The following is a 23,254-nucleotide window of genomic DNA, read 5'->3' on the forward strand; positions in this document are numbered from 1 at the left end:
GATCACGTTGATATTCTTTTTTTTCCTAATCCAGGTCTGCGTGACCTTATGAATAAGTAGAATTATGAATAAGCTTGATGTTAGATGGAAAATAAACATTACGGTGGGCCATAGGAAGGTTTTAATGATGGGCGTTCAATGTTCATTATTTCCTGTGGTGGGGCTCACTTGATAGGTGGATCTGTTTAATTTTTGGGACCATCCATTAAAATGATTTGTAAAAACTGATGGACGGCGTGGATATACAACAAATATATCAAAGTGGGTCCCACGATTAAGGAAGCACCTATTGGTATGTTACCCAGGCAACACCTGATCTACTTCCGTCCATCCTCGGTAATGTACCAATTTTCTCGGAACCAACAAGTGCCTCACCGACTTCAACCTTTCATCTTTTAACGGGGCCACTTTGATATGTGTGTGGGATCCACTCCAATCATTATATGTTTAATCCCATGTTGGGCCCACAGAAAAAAATTTAGGCTAATTCGTGAATGAAGTGGGCCATACCAAATGAAAACAATTGGGAAAGACGTCGACCCTTGATTTTTACAGGGCCCACCCGGTTGGGCCTTGGAAATCCACTCCAACCATTATATACCACACAAAAAGTTAGGCTTGATGTCCAAGAAATCATGCCTGTACATGATTCAACTGGGCCATGCCAAGGAAGACGATTTGGAGGATAAGCTCCTCTCGTATTCTGTTTTTAGTCGTGTGGTCCACCTTAACCATGGATGGAGCTGATTTTAAGACCATGGGTCCAGCGTGAGGTGAATCATGTGATGATTGGGGTGAATTTCCAATTAACACCATGGTGGGGCCGATCAAAGTGGGTAAGTCATTTTCTTTTTTAAAATAATTTTTCAGATACAGCATTTATTAACATTAAATGCCCTGCTTGTTGGACCAAAAATCACAGTCAACTAGTTGTGTGTGAGCATTTCTCACACACACACACACACATATATATATAAATAAAAGCTAAAAGTAAGAAAATTCTGAGCATCCGGTAGACCACAAATGTAAGGATTACAAATAAGTAACTTGTCAATGATTTTTAACCATTCATTTAAATAGTTAATGTTTGAATAGTTTAGAGTGTGATTATAGTGATATAGTCGATAATTGAATTATTTCGTAGTAGTATCAATAGTGTGCCACACATGTGGTATGCATGTGTGAAATGACAATCTTTGTTTACTCTGCAACTCTTTGAGGGAGTCCAAAAATGCATTTCACCAAATTTACTCCCGAATCTCTCCTTTCCACGTACTTCAAATCAGTCCCATTTACACTAAATCTCATTTACCTCAATTTACTCCCATCCAAACAACCCCTAACTAATTGAACACTAATTGAAGGAGCATTGGATCACTCTAGACTAAGAAATTTGCAAATATCTTCATTGGATTTAAAAAACGGTTACAAATTACAGCCTCATTATACTAAATAGAAGGTCATTGGCAATCTATCTAAATGAAATTTTATTTGTTTATTAAAAAAAATAAATAAAAGAATTAATATCAATGGCAGAAATTAACTGCCAGCTTATAGAACTCTGCAACTAGACGAATTCATTTCGGAGACGAACGTGCTGGTTGCAATGCTTTTCGATGAAGATTTTCGAAGCTCCTTCAACGGTTTTCCGCCATGTCTAATAAAAATGAAAAGAATAAATGCAAAACAATAACATTAGATGGATTTCGCAAGACTAAAATTCGCTGACCTTTTTCTTTTTTAACACACACCCACCAACTCGCACGTTCACAATGTCACGAGGCCCTCCAATCTATGACTTGTGTGTTGAAAGCGTACTCCTTCCACACACGCGCACACTCCTTAGAAGTGGTACTCTCCTTATTTTATAGAGAAATGGGTTTTCTAGGAGATGGATGGCTCGAATGTCGAGAACGTGACACGTGTGTGAGAGGAGTAACACACGCTCAAAAAACATTTTCAAATGTCTTCTTCTTCTTTCTTCTTCTAAAATAGCTGTGATTTTCAATTGGTTCCATATTGAACCGTCGAATTTTCCAACTTGGCCCAACCCAAATCACATTCTAGCATGGTTTTTGGGCCACAAGTAACGTGTGATACTTTACATGGAGGACTAGATGGTTTGTTCAAATCATTAAGTACCAAAATTAAAGCTCAAAATAAACAAGTTAATGAGGAGAAAATTCTAAACAAAATAATGCTATAAAATTGATATGAACGCACTCAGAAATATGCGTTGATTAAAAAAAAAATAAAAAAATGGAACATTAATAGATTTTAGGAGGCGAAACACTTGTTGAAACAACGGATGACCCCATTTCATCATGCCATGGTTTCCCGTTGATTACAAGGCCCATTGAGCCTGGTCCACTTCAATATGGGCTTGGGCTGGAATATAGGCCCGATGACCCAGGACCAACATGAATATTGTGCCCAGCCCGTTTAGGATTTCAAGGATATTTCAGTCATAACTCATTCATGCATGCATGAATATATATATATATATCTTGTTTGTTATATGTATGGGCCATCACGAACCCAGGATGGCAAATCATGCATGATGAGAGAGTACACTAATTAACAGCCTACATCTTGAACAAAAAGTGGGTGGCCAGGCTGGAACCCCTGCATAATCATCACAGCCCTACGTTGCTCCGGATCCAAGAATCCGCCATTCGAGGACCCCCTTAATTCAAAATGTGTCACCCCAGTCGCCCCCAACAATGGAAATGGATCCTTAAAAGGAAATGAGAAATTACAGGATCCTAATGCCCCTCAAGACATGAATGAGTCTGGTGTGACTCATTCGAGTCAACTTGGACTATAAGTCATCAGACCTGAATCTGATCTAGTTCAATACTTTTTTTTTTTTTTTCACGTGGTACAACACATGAAAGAGATCTGAAGATAGAATTTCACTTGAAGATAGTGTGACATTTATGCCATATTAGCACATGTGGGCATATGTACTACATGAGTATAGAGTCTGGTAAACAGGAGAAGTCGGTCTAAACATTTAAAAAGAAAACAAACAACCAAGACCCTATCTATAATGATAAAACAAAATTTCTTCCTGTGCTTATAAATAATAGATAAATTATAAACAAGAGATTTGTCTCAAACTAACTAATCAGTGATTTTAAAACTTTTGTCGCTATCAGCATTTCAATGCATAGTCGAAAACTCAGCAATGCAATGATTATTTGAGAGATAGCCTCTCTGCACTTGGCTCTCTCTTATTAGATTGTGGCACCCATACACAATGATGATGATCACTGCATACAATAATCAGTCCAATCAACTCATTGATTTGTACCATTTGTGTTGTCCATTGTTTTTTAAAGCAGTTTCCCCTTCAATGAGTTGATCAATCTGGTTAAATTTATAAGGTTAATAATCATCATGGTGGTGTGGACCACTATTATACATAGATTAGATATATTTTGCATATTTGACACTTTGGTTATAAAAGAATAGGTGCATGCAAAAAGTTCACAAACAACTAACTACATCGTGTGATCATTTCTCATTGCATTTGCCAGCATTTGTCAGCTAATCATTCGCTCTAGTCAATTGATTATTATTATTTTTTTAAAGAGACTTTTAGACCAAACCATCTAAAAAATTGTCACATTCTTTGTTTAATTAGACAAAATGATTTAAAAAATTTATTTTAGAGATACAATTTTTTTGTTGACCTTCTTTTCTATAATAACATAAATAATATAGAAATACATTACCTCCCAAGGACATCAGGTAGCAATCCAGACCGTCTAACGACCTAGGGACAATTTATCTAGATATCTCAAAAGTCGATAGTTAGCAATTTATACCACCTAATGAACTAGTAGTATATATGGTCCATTTAAGTTAGCGGTCAACAATAATACCTTAGATTGTTCAAACGTTGATTGTCAGCTATTTGGATAATTCAAAAGTTGGTGGTCATCAATATGGTTCACAAATAATTGGACAACTACAAGAATCATTCAATACCCATTACAAAATTGTTGACAGCCAGCCTACTTTTCAAAAGTTGGTACTCATCAATATGAACCACCACACATTAACCTTGGATATTGATATGGACCATTTAAAATTTGGTGGTCATTGGCCTATACCACCATCAAATGACCTTATTAGACAAATGATGTAAATTGTTCAAAAGTTGATAGTCTATAGTTACAATTGTTGACCATCAACTTTTGAAGGGTCCAAATTACTGTCCAACTTCAGTAGACGGTCCAGATCCTTGTCCAAGGTCATTAGAACAGTACAAATTGATGACCACCAACTTTTGAATGGTTAAACCACTATAAAAGATCATCATTGGACGATACTAATTGATAACTACCAACTTTTGAACTGTTCAAATCATTGTGCGAGATCATTAGACGGTTGGGATTGATGACAACCAATTTTTAAACAATCTAATTCACTATTAAAGATATTGGACAATACTAATAATTGATGAACATGAATTCTATAATGGTCCAAGTCATTGTCTAAGGTCATTAAATAGTCCATATTGTTAGCCACAAATGACCTTTGAAAGGCCGTGATAGACTTTTAAACGGTCTAAATCAATGTTCGAATTCTTGGATAGTTCAAATTGATGTCTGAGAGCTTTTGTAAATTGTTGTCCAAAGTCATTAGGTATCATTAGGCATCCAAATAGATGACTACAAACTTTTAAACAGTCCAACTGCTATCCAAGGCCATTGGGCAATATAGATTTGACTACCACAACTTTTAAACGAAATATATAACTAACCAATGTCAATGGACCACCCAAATCACTAATCATCAACTTCCATAAACTTTTTGACCACCAGATCACTGTCCCAAGTTATTGGATGGTCTAGATCATTAATCACTAACTTTTGAATGGTTTCAATTGCTCGTCCTTGGTTATTGGATAGTCCATATCGCCAACCACCGACTTTTCAAAGGTTGATTTTTTAAAACGGTCTAAATCAATGTTTCAGGTAAATTTGGAGGGTCCATATTGATGGTTAAGGGCTTTGGATGGTGTAGATCATTATATCTAAGGTTACTAGATTCTCAAGCTAAATGACCACCAACTTTTTTAAGTGATTCAGATCTCTTTCCAAGGTCATCATCGGACAATAAAGATATCCTTCAAACTACTAACATTCTAAACGATCCATATATCATTGTGTAAGGTTATTTGACAACTCAAATCACTATCAACTTATGAAACAGATAGCTATCTTAGTTCACTACTGTGTTGTCCAAATCACTATCCATGGTCATTGGAGATAGCCTAGTCACACACTGAGCATCAACGTGTGGTCCAAATTACTTACCATTTGTATCCTAGACCTTTGAACGGTTTAGATAGCTAAACGCTGACTTTTGATGAGCCTTGATCACTGACCATCAACTTTTGAAACAAATGGCCACCATAGATCATTGCATGGTCCAAATCACTTACCATTTTGACTCTTTAAAAGGTCTTGATTTGTTGTATCCTCAGGGCATTGAACGGTTTAGGTTGCTCTCTAACATCCAAATTAGAGGGAGGATTTTTTTATAATTTTATGGAGGGAAGAAGGGTATTTATTTCCATCCTTTATCAGCTACGAGTATTAATCAAATACATGGCGGAGTCTTCCATTTTATCTAGCACTGCTGCACATCAAATTGGGGTTTTTGTGTTTTTAAACTATGATCCCAATTGCCCGTTTGAGTCAGCATTAGTAATGGGCAATTGGGATCATCATATAATTATGTGGTCCATTTGATGGACAACATATAATTAATATCTCCACAATTAATAAGCTACTAAAAGGTATTTATATCTTCTCCTTGGACATTAGATGGCTATGATCCATAGTTTCTAAGACAACCAAATTTTGTACCGAGTCATAAGTGTAACTCAGTCTCAAGTTGATATTACAGGTCAAGTTGTAAGTTTCAAACTCACGAATGGCTGGAAAATTCCTATTCAAACCACACATCAAGACATAATATTACATTGTATAGATATCCCACCCTAGGCTGAGAAGTCGATTGAGTTTGAATAGATGGATGGATAGATAACCGAACTCCAATCCTACACCCATTTTAGAAGCCTGAACCCTAGCCCTAAATGCTACTCAACCCAATTAACCCATTCAACTTAGCCAACTTGGTTAGCCTAACCTTGAACCCTAGGAACTTAAAACCCTAGAGTGTAAAAGACCTTGTATAGATATCCCACCTTAGGCTGATAAGCTGATTGAGTTTGAATGGATGGATATACAACCGAACTCCAATCCTAAACCCTAACTCTAAAAGCCCCTAACCTTAGTCCTAAACCCTACTCAACTCAAATTTTAAACCGAGTCATAAATGTAACTCGATCTCAATGGGATAATACACGTCAAGTTGGTAAGTTTCAAACTTACGAATGGCTTGCAAATTCTTATTCAAACTACACATCAAGACATATAAAATGACCTTGTATAGATATCCCACCTCGAGCTGATAAGCTAATCGAGTTTGAACGGATGAGATATAGACAACCAACTCCAATCCTATACCCTAACTCTAGAAGCCTAAATACCTTACGAACCCCAGTCCTAAACTCTACTCAACCAATATATATAACCCATTAAACTCAAGCCAACCTGCTTAGCCTAACCCTGAACCTTAAGAACCTAAAAACCCTAAAGCCTTAAGTCAACTCACCCGGTCAGCTTACCCAACCTTATAACCTAGTTAAGCTCAAAACTAAGCTTGAACCCAAGCTCAGGAGCAAGCTCAGAAAAATGGTCGAAACTTCAAAGCAACAACCCTTATAATAGAGAGCCTCCATACGCTTGAAGGATGGTGCTTGCCAAAGTAGGGAATCCAAGTGGGGGCTGGCGGCATTCAGACTACCATCGGCTACATGACACTCCTCATCTTTAAGCCAGCGTCCCTCAAACATGTGGAACTCTCTTTTTTCGAACCTTTAGTGTGTGATTGAGGTGCGTTTACTCCGATGCCTATCTTTTTACCCAAAATTACCATTTTATCACCTCATCCAACCGATGAGATGATGCCGCCATGTGGTAATCTCCAATCCCAACTATTTAACCACCTTTTGCCTCTAGGATTACCAGGAATTACAAGAAAATTGGGTTGGAGGCTATATACACAGCCCCCTTCCCTTCTTATTTTAAACACACCAAGCATCAGAGAGCATCCCTTCTCACCCAGACTCCCTTAGCCCGAGCCATCTAGCCATCCCTCCACCAATCAGAGAGAGAGAGAGAGAGAGAGAGAGAGAGAGTCCAGCCTTGGTCTACCCTAGCCTATTAAGAGTCTAAGCCTCCTGAGCCACCTAAGTTTAAATCTGAGTCACTCAATCCAGCCTTGTGACACTATCGTACATCTAATCATTAAAAACTTTATCAGTTACATCGAATCAGTGCATTAGCATTGTGCAACATTCATTCTCTTTTTAACCCCATGCTCCTTATATACATTAGCGTCATAATGCATTTTCATCGTTTTCTCGCATTTGACTAATGGGCCGTATGCTCTGACTCTGAGACTTTTCGATATAATCAGATATTGCCCATCAAAAACGTTAACCAGTTAGCCGTTGTTTTAACATATACATTGCATCCCATCATTTTCTATCGTATTTGACTGGCGGGTGTATGCTTTAAGACATGCTGATATAATTACAACGTCCATCAAAAAACCTTAGCCAGTTGGCTGTCATTTTATCATAAGCATCCATACACCATTAAACATCCCATACATATATACTTTACACCTTATACTTGATCGTTTTAAACGCAAGGGGAAAGGGATGAGTTTCCTCTAATCCTTCTTACTCTTTCTACGGCAAGGGAGACGTGCTACCCCTTTATAGATAGAATGATCAACTTGCATACATCTGAAGAATATCAACTTAACATAAATGAAAGCATAAGCAATACTTGAAATTAAATAACATGGAATGTAACTAGCAAGAAGGAAATCATACACACTAGTGGGAGAGTTGAAAATCGCTTCTCAACGCCCATACTAGGTTCAAATATCACACTTTAGATCATTCAGGCATTTCTACAAACACTTAGAATACATGATACAACATACATGACGTATGTTGAAAAACAAGCATTTGGACAATTCCTTTTACCAAGGAGTTGTCATACATACATCTAGCATACATACGTGACAAATAATCATGGCAAACACAAGTGCATATTTTGTACGTATACGGTACTTTATACATACACATAGAATACACAAATCTTAATATAACACATGCATATCAGGAACGCAACATAAACATAACATTTGGCATGTGAAATCTCATCCGTAACAAGAATAAATCATTAACTGGCATTGAAAGCCTTGAAAACCATAACCTATACACTTAAAGTCCGCACCTTAAGTCAGAAAAGAAACACCGAACTGATTTAGACGAGTTGTCTTCGTCAACGGCGATAGAATACCCTAAAACAAGGATAGAAATGAGACACAACAACACCAAGACTAATCTAAGCTCTAACACAGATTAGGGTTAGGTTAACTTACCCACAGATGAACTCAGAATCGTCAGAATAACGATTCAAAGTGAAGGTTCAAGGATGAAGAAGAACCGGAAAGAATCCAAGATGATTCACCAACTTCTCTCTCACTTTCTCTCTCTTTTCCACTCTCTCTCCAAGCTAGGGTTAGAGAAATTCGTATGGAAAAGAGAGCTAGGGTTTAAGGACTATAAATAGGCCTCATATTGATGAAAATAACCCCAGGGCCAAGGTATACTTAGAGTATAACCAAAACCAGCCTCTCACGATCCAACGAAGCAGTTCTGGTGGGCCTATCACCACGAAAGGTCGGACTTAAGCTCTTTGACCATGGATCTAGGTCAAGCTGAGTTTTCGTACCGACTGGCTCTTCAGATCAGCCGTGGCGGACCACACTCAATTCAACGGTCACAGAATCTTAATCAGGTCCACAAGCACAAGGATATGCCTGGGCCACCTTCCCTGATCAGAGGGTGAAATTGGGTCAGAATCCAACGGTCAGATAGCTTAAAATCATCGCGCAAGCGACACGACTCAGATTTCATAAAAGCTTATTAAATTTCCAACCGTTCTCACACTCTTCACTCCGAACTCAATCAAATTGACCCAGAACATCACATGGACTTGATATTCGAGGTGATGGTCAAGCCCAACACGGTGACCGCAACAGCCTAAGATCATCGCAATCGGACTTTCGACGCGCGGTCCAGGTCCGATCCAAAACTTCCAAAAATTTCCCAGAACAATTGATTTTAGCGATGGATCCCAGATTTCAGAGTAACATAGCGCTAACTAATCTACAAGTTTTGAGTCATGCAGATACAATTTAAAGTGATTGATGCGAATTTCACAAGCAATCGAGTATAGCGCTAATTACCCCAAAAGCAACTACTTAAGGAAAGATTAGCACAAAATTTCCAAGGTCGTTACAGGAATGTAATCTCACGAGTCATCTATCATAAGTATCCATACAACGTAAACTCTGAGACCTACTGATATAATCACAACAGGTCCACCAGAAACCTTAGCAGGTTGGCCGTCATTTTATCAAAAACATCAATACTAAGTATCCTATACACTTTGTACGTTACACTTGACCGTTTCGAACATATATTTTATGGCTTGCCGATATAGTCGGATCCTGCTCATCAGATTGGGGGGGGGGGGGCAACTAACCCACCACTCATCAATCACGGTGTTCAGCTGAGTTGCACTGATAGACCCCTATTGTCTTAACGACTTTATGCTTGTTTCGACACTGCTCAACCCCCATCTCGATCAGCTCCAACTGAAACTCTTGATTTTGCAATTATGACTTCAAGCAGGCGAGTTGCAGCCTGCAATCCGAACTGAGGATGGGTTTTTAGAGTTAGCTCACCCTCGCGGGATCACAACCCTTTATCCCGGCTATTGTAACACGTGTGTCGCCCAGGGCATAAGGGGCAATGATGACTTGACGTCATCCTCACCTTCCTCCTTACTGATAATAATAGGTCCACCAGAAGCCTTAACAAGTTGGCTGTTATTTTATCAAAAACATCAATACTAAGTATCTTATACACTTTGTACATTACACTTGATCGTTTCGAACAAATGCTCTGCGGCTTGCCGATATAGTCGGATCCTGCTCATCAGAAATTCAGATCGATCAATTATTTGTATCATTGCATCGCAATACATTTTCTGAATGCGAGAACTATCCTTATTCTTCAGAAACTAGTAAGAATTTATGAAGTAGAGACCGATACATTTGTACGGGCAGAGTGGGTACCTAACACCTTCCCTCTCTATAACTATGGTCTTGTATTTGGAAAATTTGGAACGTAAACTCACGAGTCATTTTATGGTTAATGATCTTCAGGTTATCTTAAACATTTCTATGGAGTCTAATTGATTATAGAATTATAATAATTGGTTAGTGGCGACTCTAGTCAAATATAATAATACTCTTTTACTTCATCACAAAAGCCTTCGAGCAAGGTGACCATTAGAAAAAAGACAGTAGATTTCATCTCCCATACCCTCGAGGAATCTACATTCCAGCGTCCACACCTTGGCCAAGGGCCTATTTGGTAGCAAGCGAATTTAAGGCTTAGACATAGTCAGTCCAGGATCGTCCAAGATCAAATGACCTTGTTGTTTGTTAAATACTTGTAATTAGGACCATAAAATAAATGGTTCACGTGTGGACATGTAACACAAGTTGCGAATGTCACATTGGTAGTTGTAGGGTTCTTAATAATTAATGGTTGCATATGCGGGGTGTTTGAAGATGGATGGTGGCACATGCAACACATGTGACACATACCCTCGAGCGAGGTAACCAATAGAAAAAAGATAGTAGATTTCATCTCCCGTACCCTCGGGGAATCTACCTTCCAACGTCCACACCTTGGCCAAGGGCCTATTTGGCAGCAAGTGAATTTTAGGCTTAGACATAGTCATTCCAGGATTGTCCAAGATCAAAATAACCCAGTTGTTTGTTAAATACTTGTAATTAGGAACACAAAACAAAATGGTTCACGTGTGGGGACATGCAACACAAGTTGCAAATGTCACGTTGGTAGTTGTAGTGTTCTTAACAATTAATGATGGCATATGTGGGGTTTTTGAAGATGGATGGTGGCACATGTGACACATGTGTATATGTTTTAATGGATAATGAAAGAATAAAACATTTATGAGCTGTTTAGGCAAAGTTCCATCTCAAATACGCTATCTTGGACAATTAGCTTGTTCCTAATTTTCCTTGTCAATTTTTGTACAAGAGCAAAAAATAGGGATAACTTGTTCACAATTGTTGATCTCCATTAAGTATAGCTTGTGCTAGAAAAAAAAGCGAAAAAATTATTTTCCCAATTCAATATCCACAAGGAAAATGATATTCCACACACATCGCGCGACATGTGTGACCTAATATTCTAGACACATTTGTGACATGTGAGCCATTCATCTTTAAATGCCCCACATGAGTCATCATCCATCTTCAAGCACCCACATGCGCCAATCATGATCTTCACGTGTGTTGTTTGTGCCAACACATACACATGCCACACCCATTTTCTGTTCTTGATTTTCTAGTTGTTTGATGGGCATTGTTGGGGTCATTTATTTTAGGATATATTGTTCGGGCCTGAAGTTTGTTTACTACTAAAGTGTAACTTTCATATTATTTGTTGGAACAAGATGTCCTTAATGTACTTAAAAGTATCCATCGTTTTCTTAATTCTCATATAGAAATTGAGTTGATAAAATAGGAACAGGCTAATTTATTTGAGTCATTCTGTTTTGGATATATATATATATATATATATATATATATATATATATATATATATATATATATATATATATATATATATATATATATATATATATATATATATATAGTGTATGTGCCAATGTGCACATACACTACCTATTTTAGATATATTAACCACTCAAATGTGGCACCGCTATTTTATATTCTATATTATACGTGTTTGACAAATAGTGTCCAAGACAAATCATCAGAGTTATTTAGTTCCGGACAGACTGTCTTGGGCTAAACTTATTTTACCACCAAACATACTCTTCTATTCTACTCGAGGAAACAAACTATTCTTAATATAGTTTATAAACAAGTCATCTCTCTTTTCTTAGTTCCATGCAAAAGAAGAAGAAGAAGAAGAAGAACAAGCTAGTCTGGTGTGGGAGAGACTTTGGAAATCAAATGATCCATCATTTGAGACAGACTTTGTATGTACTTTGTTTGTTGGAAGAAGTTTACTAAATAATTTTTCCTAAATTTCTTGTGGAAAAATCACTAAAGGAAATAGGAACAACTTAATTACTTTGAACAACTTTGTCCTAGACAAAGCTTTGCTTGCTTGCAATCAAATGGCCCCTAAAGGAACCAAAGATAATCAGGGCTTCATGTGGCATTGAGCTATTTGTTTTAGCTATTTTATATGTTTGTATTAATATTTTAAATATTTACTATTAGTTACTTTAAATGTGTAGGTCTCACCTTACAAGTCGTTGTAAATGCAACTATTTGGGGGCGTGGGGGCCATCATGGTGTATGTACGGCATCCAATTGGTCTAAAATTGTATTACTGGTAATTGAAATATGAATGCCCCTTTCCCATCATTATGGGGGCAACTACATGAATTTCAATATTTTTTGGATTGTGGTTCATTGTTTTCTATCATGTGGTCCACATGATGCTTGGATCGGCATGATTTTTGGGCTATTCTATTTTCATCTTGAGGCAACCATTTTAGATGGCTTGGATGTCGTACGTACACCATGTTGGGCCTCACATGTAGCTAGTCGCACATTTTTTTCTTCCATAAATAGCTTGCTTGTGAGATCTTCCTACTCGTTATATTTTTAATGTAATTATTAAATTAAATATCAGTTGAGTTAAATAAAGACTCAATATATTTGGTCGAGTCTTTGAGTTGACTTAACTTGTAGGTTGGACACAACGATCTTTAGGTCTTTGAGCTAGCCCATTCAATGACAAGGCCCTTGAGATTAATGACACAAGTACTTGAGAATATGGGCCCCACATGTACCATTTGGGTGGAAAAGGACAATTTTAGTATTTAAAAAATAATTAAATAATTATTAAAATCATCTAAATAATTGGTGATGAAGAGCTCTAACTTTTGGTACAATATGTGTGTAATTGACATAATGTATATCATTACTCATAACTAATAAAAATAATATCATTAACGATATAAGTATATTTTGGAGTACCCTATTAATATAAGACATGTTATTAGGACTTCTTTTTTTCTTAAGTATTTAATTTAGTTATCTAATATATATCATAAAATACGTGATTTTTATTTTTATTTGTAATAATAATTACTCTTTATATTGGTAAAATATGCATAACTGACATAATGCAATATTAGAATTAGTAGGTATTATGAATAAAATTTTCAGCATTAAAAATATAAGTATATTTTAGAGTACCCTATTGATGTATCACCTATGCTCTCTATTTCCAGGTATTAAATTTGGATAAGTACCCTAACACTGATGTGAGATTACCTATACCTGTCTATTTCCAAGTATTTAATTTGGACATATACATTTTAACAATGATTTGGACTTTTATCTATAATAATACCTATTCACTACCAATATATATTGTATAAGTTATACATCCAAATTGAAAGCTAGAGTAGATAAAGATGAGAGGGTAAGACCAACACAAATTATACAACAAAAGGTAGCGATTTAATACAAAAATGCTCTATTGATATAAATTTTCTCAGAGGATTGTCTTTAGAACAAAAGTCATTATATATATATAACCCCACTAAGTGGTGATTCAACATAGATTCTACATCTTAGAACCAAGCCAATTTTGGAGCAGCTTTTTGATAATGGAACCAATCAGTAAAAAACATTAACGCTATAAAAACCAATGCATCAATTGCAGTACAATCAAGGAATTTAGTATCGGTTACGTATACGGTCGATACGTAATGGTAAAAGTCAACCAGTCGACCCCGTTATGGGGTCCCCCCCTCGCTAAGTGGTGATTCAACATAGTTTCTATATCTTGAACCAAGCGCCAATTTTGGAGCAGCTTTGTGATAATGGAATCAACCAGTAAAAAATATTAATACTGAAAAAACTAATACACCAATTGCAGTACAATCAAGGAATTCAGTATCGGTTACATATACGGTAACGACCGACCCAATTACGCTCTCCCCCCGGCTAAGTGGTGACTCAACATAGATTCTACATCTTAGAACCAAGCTAATTTTGGAGCAGCTTTGTGATAATGGAACCAACTAGTAAAAAATATTAACGCTGAAAAAACCAATGCACCAATTGTGGTACAATCAATGAATTCAGTATCGGTTATGTATACGACTGATACATAACGGTAATGGCCGACCCCGTTACACGATACGGGGTCGTAACGGGCACCCCCCTCGATTTTGTAAAATCATAGTAGAACATATTAATGTCTATTTTACAGATTATTGTTATGATTTTATACTTTTTAATAATTTTTTTCTATTTGCGCACTATTTTCTACCATTTTTTTAAAAATTCAAAAAATTAATTTTAATTTAATGTGTTGCTATTTTAATGATAGAATATGATGTGTTGATCATAGTAGAACATATTAATGTTCATTTTACAAATTATTGTTGTGGATTTATATTTTTTTAATAATTTTTTTCTATTTACGCACTATTTTCGGCCTTTTTTTTTTTAAAATTCAAAAAATCAATTTTTATTTAATGTTTTGCTATTTTAATGGTAGAATGTGACGTGTTAATCATAGTAGAGCATATTAATGTCCATTTTACAGATTATTGTTGTGATTTTTATATTATATATATATATTTTATATTTACACACTATTTTTAGCCTTTTTTAAAAAAAAATTTAAAAAATTAATTTTTATTTAATATGTTGCTATTTTAATGGTAGAAATATGATGTGTTAATCATAGTAGAACATATTAATATATATTTTATAAATTATTGTTGTGATTTTTATTTTTTTTAAATATTTTTTCTATTTACGCACTATTTTTGGCCAATTTTTTTTTTTGTAAAATTTGAAAAATCAATTTTTTTTTATTGTATTGCTATATTAATGGTAGAATACGATGTGTTAATCATAGTAGAACATATTAATGTCCATTTTATAGATTATTGTTATGATTTTATATTTTTTTATAATTTTTTTATATTTACGCACTATTTTTGGCCTTTGGTTAAAAAAAAATTGAAAAATTAATTTTTATTTAATGTGTTGCTATTTTAATGGTAGAATATGATGTCTTAATCATATTAAAACATATTAATGTCCATTTTACATATTATTATTATGATTTTATATTTTTTAAAATATTTTTTTATATTTTCAAATTAGTGACTTTATGTTTATATTTTCTTATATTGGACAGGTTTTTGAGCTTTTTAGGGTTTAGAACATAAAATTATCTTTATTGATTTGATTATGAAAACTGTATATAAATTTAGAATAGCAAGTAGACTCACAATCTCACATAAATATAGATCGTATCTAATTTACCTAAAGAAATGTCTAGGTTTGGCCAACAAGTAAGTGATGATATTGATGTCAGAGGGTTGGTGGTACTAGGTATTAAATGAAGTACAACTATTGTGATAGACTAATAACTGGTGGAATCACGCGGCTCAAACAATATTTGATACATCGAAATGATCAAGTTGTGGGATGTACTAGAGTACTGAAATAGATAATGATTTTAATGCAAGCTAGTCTATATGAGTCGAAGGGTAAACGTGTTGCTGGTTAAAAGAAGAAAGATGAGATTTTAGATGCGGCTCGACAGGAGGTGTTTGGTCCTAAATATATGGGCGTCCATGATAAAGATATTATTGATTCCGACGAAGATTTAGATAGAGAATTAATAGATAGGAGAGAGAGCTTACGTCTAGCTCGTAAAGAGGAAGAACGTCGCCCGCATGTTTGGCGCGAGTGAGTCAGTACGTGATACAAGAGGGCAGTGAAAGTGCAGCTGAGAGGGCGACTACTTTTGTAGGTAGGGGTGGGGGGAGGGGGTAGGTTTGGTGGGTTACGACGTATGTTTGGAAGCCGACGAGAGGCATCTTCACATGTTGCCCTATACATTTGGATGAAGAAGTAAATGAGCCTAGGAGACCCTCTATTAATCTAATCCTATTCAGGAAAGAATCAACTGAACAAAAGAAGATAAAATAAATGTGGAATAAAACTTCCGTTGAGAAGCTATGTAGGGCAACAACAAAGTTATTTATACATGCCAACATACCCTCCTAACGTAACCAATTCTCCATATTGGTAGGTGGTAATTGATGCAACAGTAGAAGCAGGTGAAGGAATTAAAGCTCCCACTGCTAGGAATATTAGGGAGAAATGGACACAGATGTAGAGTATGCAGATGTGAAAGCATACGTGGCTACCTTTAAACCTGTACGGCAGGCCAGAGGATGCACGATCATGTGCGATGGTTGAACTGACCCAACCAGACACATAATGATCAACTTCATGGTATACTGCCACTTGGGAACTAAATACCACAAGTTAATTAATGCTTTAGCCGTAACAAAAAATTCTGATTATATTACTGGACTAATGGATAAAGTTGTGGATGAGATTGGAGAGGAGAATGTAGTACAAATTGTGACAGATAATGAAGCGTCATATAAGCTTGCGGGACATAAGTTGATGAAATAGAGACCACATATTTTTTTGTCACCATGTGCTGACCATTGTATTGATATTATATTGGAAGATAATTAGAAAGAAAAATAATGTTGAAGGAAATGGTCAAAAGGGCAAGAGAAGTGACGACGTTTATTTACAACCATAATCAAGTAGTCGCAATAATGAGAAAGTTCACTAAAGGACGAGAGTTTTTGAGGCCTGTGGCGACTAGATTCGCAACAAACTTTATAGCATTAGAAGTTTATACTAGTATAAGGGAGAGTTGAGTAAGATGTTCGCTTCCCAAGTTTGACTCAACCCAAAAACATGGGTAGAAGACATTAGGGACATTGGTTGAAATTGTGAACACCATACGGGATAATAAATATTGGAAGAAGGTCAAGTCGATCCTAAAGGTGATGGAGCCACTAATGAGGGTATTCCGTCTTGTTGGAACTGACGAAGCACCTACCATGAGCTTCCTATACGATGTCATGAATAAAGCAAAGTTGGCAATTCAACGTGATTGTAGAAGCTGAGAATCTTATTGGAGGATGATCGACAAAAGATGACAAGACAACTCCATCCTGATCTTCATGCAGCAGGTTACTGCCTAAATCTTAGGTACAGATATACCCAATCATTTGTTGCGGATAATAAAGTTCGTGTCAGGCTAAAGAATGTGATAAAGAGTTTAGATCCTGACTTAGATATGCAAATAAAGGCGTTGAATGAATTAGATACATTTGAAAAAATTGCCTGGATAGCTTTGAAAATTGCATGCAGTATTTAGGTTGCAATTAGCCGAATGGTGGATGAATTTTGGAGAGAGTACGAAAGCTCTTCAAAGAATTACAGTAAAAGTTTTGAGCCATACAACATTTTCTTCTAGCTGCGAAAGGAATTGGAGTTGTTTTACACTTATTCATTCAAAGAATAAGAATAGATTGCAGACTAGGACGTTGGATAGACTCGTCTTCATGCACTATAATATGAAGTTAAGAATGCGATGACATCATAAGAGCATTACAATTGCCGATGACACAGACTACTGTCTAATAAACTTGAATAATATTTATGATGAGGACGACCCACTTCTACCTTGGTTGAAAATAAAGGGAAAACATAAATTGAAGAGGATAGTGAAGAATTAGAAATTGATGACCCACTAATACGCACAACGCAACAAGAGAATCGTGCAACTGTGTTGGACCAAAAAAGAGAGGCAATTTTTAGGCCAATTACGGCTCAAGATCAACAGAAGAGTATGAGCAGTGGTAGCGTGACCATGTCAGATGATGGTAATATAACGCCCTTGCCCCTGGTGCTGGCACTTCTAGTGTTGCTCAGCACACTATACAACTGTCTAAAGATTGCGTGTCGATGAACATCGACAAGGTAGTACACGAGGTCAGATTTATGAGTGTACTGAGTCATGATACAGCTAGCAGGAGAAGGGTAGGTCTAGTGTTGTACTGGGTCCGGGAGGTCCGGAACATCAGCAGTCTCATGGTCCTGGTTATTATGATGGATATTCTTATGTCCAATTGAATTATGATTATAGTTATACTGAGTCTGTTCCATCACATTCATGTTAGAGTAGTCCTCCCGATCTATATCCATATGATTATAGATATCCAGATCCAAATCCAAATCCAAATTACTCATCACAGACACACTCTCAATCTTAAGTTTCTTAACAACTTGAGTACGGGGCACCAGTATGACTAATCGACGGGCATTGGTGGATATCCTTACTTGGGGTCGGAGTCGTTGCCTAGTCAGGATCAGTCATCCTCAGTTTTGTTGATCCTAGTATTTCCTTCTGGCACTGGATATTGTGGATATGCAGCAACTCCACCTATTGGGATAACCTCAGCCTGATGATGACGATGGCGATAATGTGGAGGTCGAGCAACCATAAAAAAATAGAATTTCATTTTAGTGGTGGCTTTGAATTTTATTACGGTAATTGTAAGTATATATTTGTATTAAGGTAAGTATTTGCAACAGTATTATTACAAACACATACTTGACATTGCCGAACTTGTATTTAAAATAGCCTCCCCCCCCTTACAACCAATCAAGTAATCCCCAATCAAGTTGCAGAAGAGTATATCAAACACTACTACTTTTTTTTTTTTTTTTTTTTAATATTCTTGACTTGAAGATGACAGGTCACAGGACAGGAATCACAGTCATAGCCACAAGAAGTCAGGAATAGGATATAGGAGGAGAAGTCCCTCTGACACGTTGAAGAATGAAGACTTTAAAATAGAATGAACATTGTAATTTACGCAAGTCTGGACTCACTTTAGTATGTTGAAGAATGGAGACTTTAAAATAGAATGAACATTGTAATTTGTGCAAGTCTGGACTCACTCTAATATAGAGTCATAGACTCTAGAGTAGAGACCTCACTTCTTCTCAGGTATGTTAAATTGTTAATAACTTAATATCGAATAAATTATAAAAAATAATTACAAATACCTATACATGTAAGACATTTTGATAGTAAATAGTTAGAAAATTAAATATATAAGTTTTGCAGTCAAATTCATAAATTTATCAGACAGCCTGATTCAACTTCTCACCAAAGAGTGGACTGTTACACTACCATAAACACGTTCCAATTTACAAATGAATGCATATTTGGAATACTTGCAATATTCCAGATTTAATCCATATTTTTTCATTTTTTTTGGCATTTTTTTTGTACCGTTAGAGGCCGTTATGCTCCCGTATCCGTATAAGTAATGGTGGGCACTGTTACGCCCACCGATACCGAACACCTTAGGTACAATAGAGTTGCAATTCATTAGTTATTCCGGATGCTTGCTAAATTCGAAAAAAAACCGAAGGTTATTTGTATTCCTTGGAAACCCCCGTCCACATTACAATTCAATATTTCTTGACCCACTATTGGCCAAACCACCGGGGCGCTAGGTCCAATGTAAGTAGGATCGCTTAGCCATGCCTCGTAATTGGAAAAACGGGCGCCATAGAAGTACATGCCACTCAACCAAAGAAAGATGATGGAGAGTTGATCGAAATGAGCACTAAATACTTTTCGAGAGATCTCCAAATCACTGGTATGGCTATTGAAATCGTGAGCATTAGCATGTAGGTTCCATATCCAAGTGGTGGTAGTATTAGGGCTCTCTCTCTCTCTCTCTCTCTCTCTCTATCTCTCTCTTTGAGGCTAACTGAGTAGCTCAAAAGTTCAGTGCGAATTGGTGTGAGTTGAGCATTCGGATATATATATATATATATATATACACACACACACACACACCAAAGGGAAGGACATTTTGGAATTGTGAATGGATGGTTGAAGTCAATTTGAACAATTGTTTACATTCAATCTACAAATGCTCTTCAATAAGACAAGATAAAATGTGATCCGGAATGGGACTAATGTGGATGAATGATGAATTAAATTATTCAAGTAATGTGAGGGCATGTTCCATCTACACTAAAATCCATGATTTTGAATTGCCTTGATTGGTGGACATGCATACCACATGTAAAATGAATAATTTACCATAGATAAGTAAATTATTCCAAAAGTATTTAACCTACATGCTACCCCCTAAGGCATTAGGGACAACCTTGAGTAACAGCCTAGCATACATGTATGACATCAGGCCGGTGTATCATATGTTGGATCAATGGCCATGAAGCTTCTTTTTCACTCTAATTGCTTGTGATGGAGATCCTAAAAGTAATACCTAAATTAGCTTACCAATCACGCTTTTAAACAATTTATTTTTGTATCGTTATTATATCTATTTTTAAATTAATTTTTGAACCCTTTAAGAAGAGTAATTTAAAAAGGAATTAATATTTCAAAATCACATTGATGATCTAACAATTAGAATGAGGGATCAGTGGTTACAAAAGGTAATTAAAAAGAATGAGGGATCAGTTGTTCAAGATCACATTGATGATCTAACAATTAACTAACATTGATGAAATTACAAAAGGAATAATTTCAAATGAATATAGATACATGTCTTATAGATAGGAAGATAATGGATGGACGGTTAAAAATACTTTGCAAGTTTATTTTCGATTATCCATCAATCTTATAAACATGGGGGGCTTGCTGAAATATCTACGATTTTGGACATAAATTGAATGTCCTGGACAATCCAATTTGGTAGTTGAGCCACTAGTAGTAGTACACATTAGAGTATTCTCTCATGGTAAACACGTGCACTACAAAATATCTGACTCGTCAACTTCCTACATGCACTACATGTGCCCTCATATGCCAACAAATAATTAATTCTTTATTCCAAGTTGTTGACAAACAACATTAGAATAATTAGCATGGTCTAAAAAGACTAAGGATACTTTTTAGCAATGAGCGCAGTCCAAAGGCACACACCTCCTGCGGCTGTCTAGATCCACACCTAAAATACTCTCTACCATACCAACCCATACCTCAACATATCAATGCCACTCTACCAACCAACCCACATGTGCTAACATCTATCTAAGCAAAGCCAGGAGGTGGAGCAAATCCTTTAAAAGCAAAACCTCTCTCTCTCTCTCTCTCTCTCTCTCTCTCTCTCTCTCTCTCTCTCTCTCTCTCTCTCTCTATATATATATATATATATATATATAACTTAGCTAGCTCGTGCTAATATGTTTGAGCGCCAGATGCTTACCTCCTTTAAAAAGTAATAGGTTTGGGGCTAGCCACTGCACTAGTCTGCTTTGCTTCCTCCCATTCATCCATAATCACCCTGTTTATCTTTTGGTACATTTTTATTTAGGATAAGAAGACATCATATGTGGATTTTAGGTGAGCCAACTCTCCTTTTCGTAGGGGCAAAAAAAAAAAAAGGCTCTTTCCTTAGAAGCTAGGTTCCCCATATGACTCGTACTTTCCCCAGATTTTTCACACACGGCATGTACCAAGTGCATCCCTCTGCCAAATCAGGTTTTCCTCATTGGTTCACTAATTTACATCTATCTTCACCATCCAAATTGTTCGATACATTCACTCACCAAGAATTCCCGACTGTCCAATTGATATCTAAGGATTAGTTTAAAAAAAAACTAAAACAACAAGTGGTCCAGATTCCCAGGCAAAATCAAATGATGTATATATATATATATATATATATATATATATATATATATATATATATATATATAAAATCAATCTTTTGCTTATATATATATATATATATATCGATTTTGGACTGTCCATATTTCTCTACCTGTACTGGTAATAATCCCAAGCAGTCTACTCGGATTCACACCATATATGGACCAGGCTCGAGAATTTCCTCCGGATAACAATCACGACCTTTCAATATGTAGCCTGATAATAGACGTCTAAGAAGAGAAACACATGGACGGTCCACATTCAACTGAGAAAAGGCCCAAGATTGGACGGTCCACGACGACCACTTGCATAAACTAAAAACTCCATTCTGTGCACATTCCCAACAATAATTTGAAAAACCAAATAAGAATCTAACCTTTTCAATCTTTGCCATTAAAGATCGGCCAATGAACATCTCCTTGGATCGCAACACTGGCGGGCCAATCCTGAGCTGCCGAATCAATGCCGACCGTCGATTGGCTGGCGGCAGCAGCAATTTCCGCTCCACCAGGCTGCCATTTTTGGTGGGGCTCTCGCAATGATCTTTATCGCTGGCAGTTCTCGATCTCTTTCGGCGTCTTCGGCCGTTGGATTCAGCCTTTTCAGATGGATTGCGGTCAATTTCTGAATCCAAATCGGCGAATTTCCGAAGGAGTTGGTCGGATGATGCTCTGGGCACGCTCTGGACTTTACAAGAAGCCATGAGAGTTTTGAAGGAAAGCTTCACAGAGAGAGAGAGAGAGAGAGAGAGAGAGAGAGAGAGAGAGAGGATACGGTGGAGTTTGGTGGGATTTTGGCTTATGAAGTGGGAGCGGCAAGTGACCGTTGAAAGTGACGTGGCAATGATTTGAATTAAATAACAGAAAAACTTCGACACTCTGGCAGTGTGATGGATGATACGCAGGCACTTAGAAATTTCTTATAAATTGTACACGTGGAATGCAAGTAGTCAAAATAAACCGTCGAAATTACGATCCACTGCAGATGTATGATTAATGAGAAATTAAGCTTATTTGATAATATTTTTCTATTGAATTGGTGGACGTTTATTGGACGGTTAAAAATGTAAAAAAATATCAACAGTCCTTTTTCCACAAACAAGTGTCTACGAATCAGAGATTGAGATTATTCAACCAATATGATCTACCTATCGTGACTTTAAAAAAATGGGCCACACAATTTAATCAGTTTAGTTGAGTTAATACATGTAACGTCTAAAATTTCTAGGTGCCTGCGTATCAAGAATCATACGCCGCCTGAGTTTACTCTTTTAAGGACTACGCTGACTTGCATAGGCACGCAGAGCGCCCCACTTGCGCTAACTGATCGCTATGTGGGAGAAAAATGCATCAGATCCATCCCGTCCACCATTTTTTTCGTCACATCTTCACT

General features: G+C 36.5%; 1 protein-coding gene across 1 annotated transcript; it reads right to left on the reverse strand.

Annotated features, from left to right (window-relative positions):
• Positions 1–1,392: 1,392 nt before the first annotated feature.
• On the reverse strand, positions 1,393–22,621 carry LOC131243126 (uncharacterized). The gene is made up of 2 exons (XM_058242241.1): positions 22,239–22,621; positions 1,393–1,657 (listed from the first exon to the last, which is right to left on the reverse strand). Exons 1-2 carry the CDS (start codon positions 22,563–22,565, stop codon positions 1,568–1,570), a joined length of 417 nt encoding a protein of 138 aa, XP_058098224.1. The 5' UTR covers positions 22,566–22,621; the 3' UTR covers positions 1,393–1,567.
• Between the last annotated feature and the right edge of the window lie 633 nt (positions 22,622–23,254).

This window comes from Magnolia sinica, chromosome 4, assembly GCF_029962835.1.
Source record: "Magnolia sinica isolate HGM2019 chromosome 4, MsV1, whole genome shotgun sequence".
Classification (NCBI taxonomy): domain Eukaryota; kingdom Viridiplantae; phylum Streptophyta; class Magnoliopsida; order Magnoliales; family Magnoliaceae; genus Magnolia; species Magnolia sinica.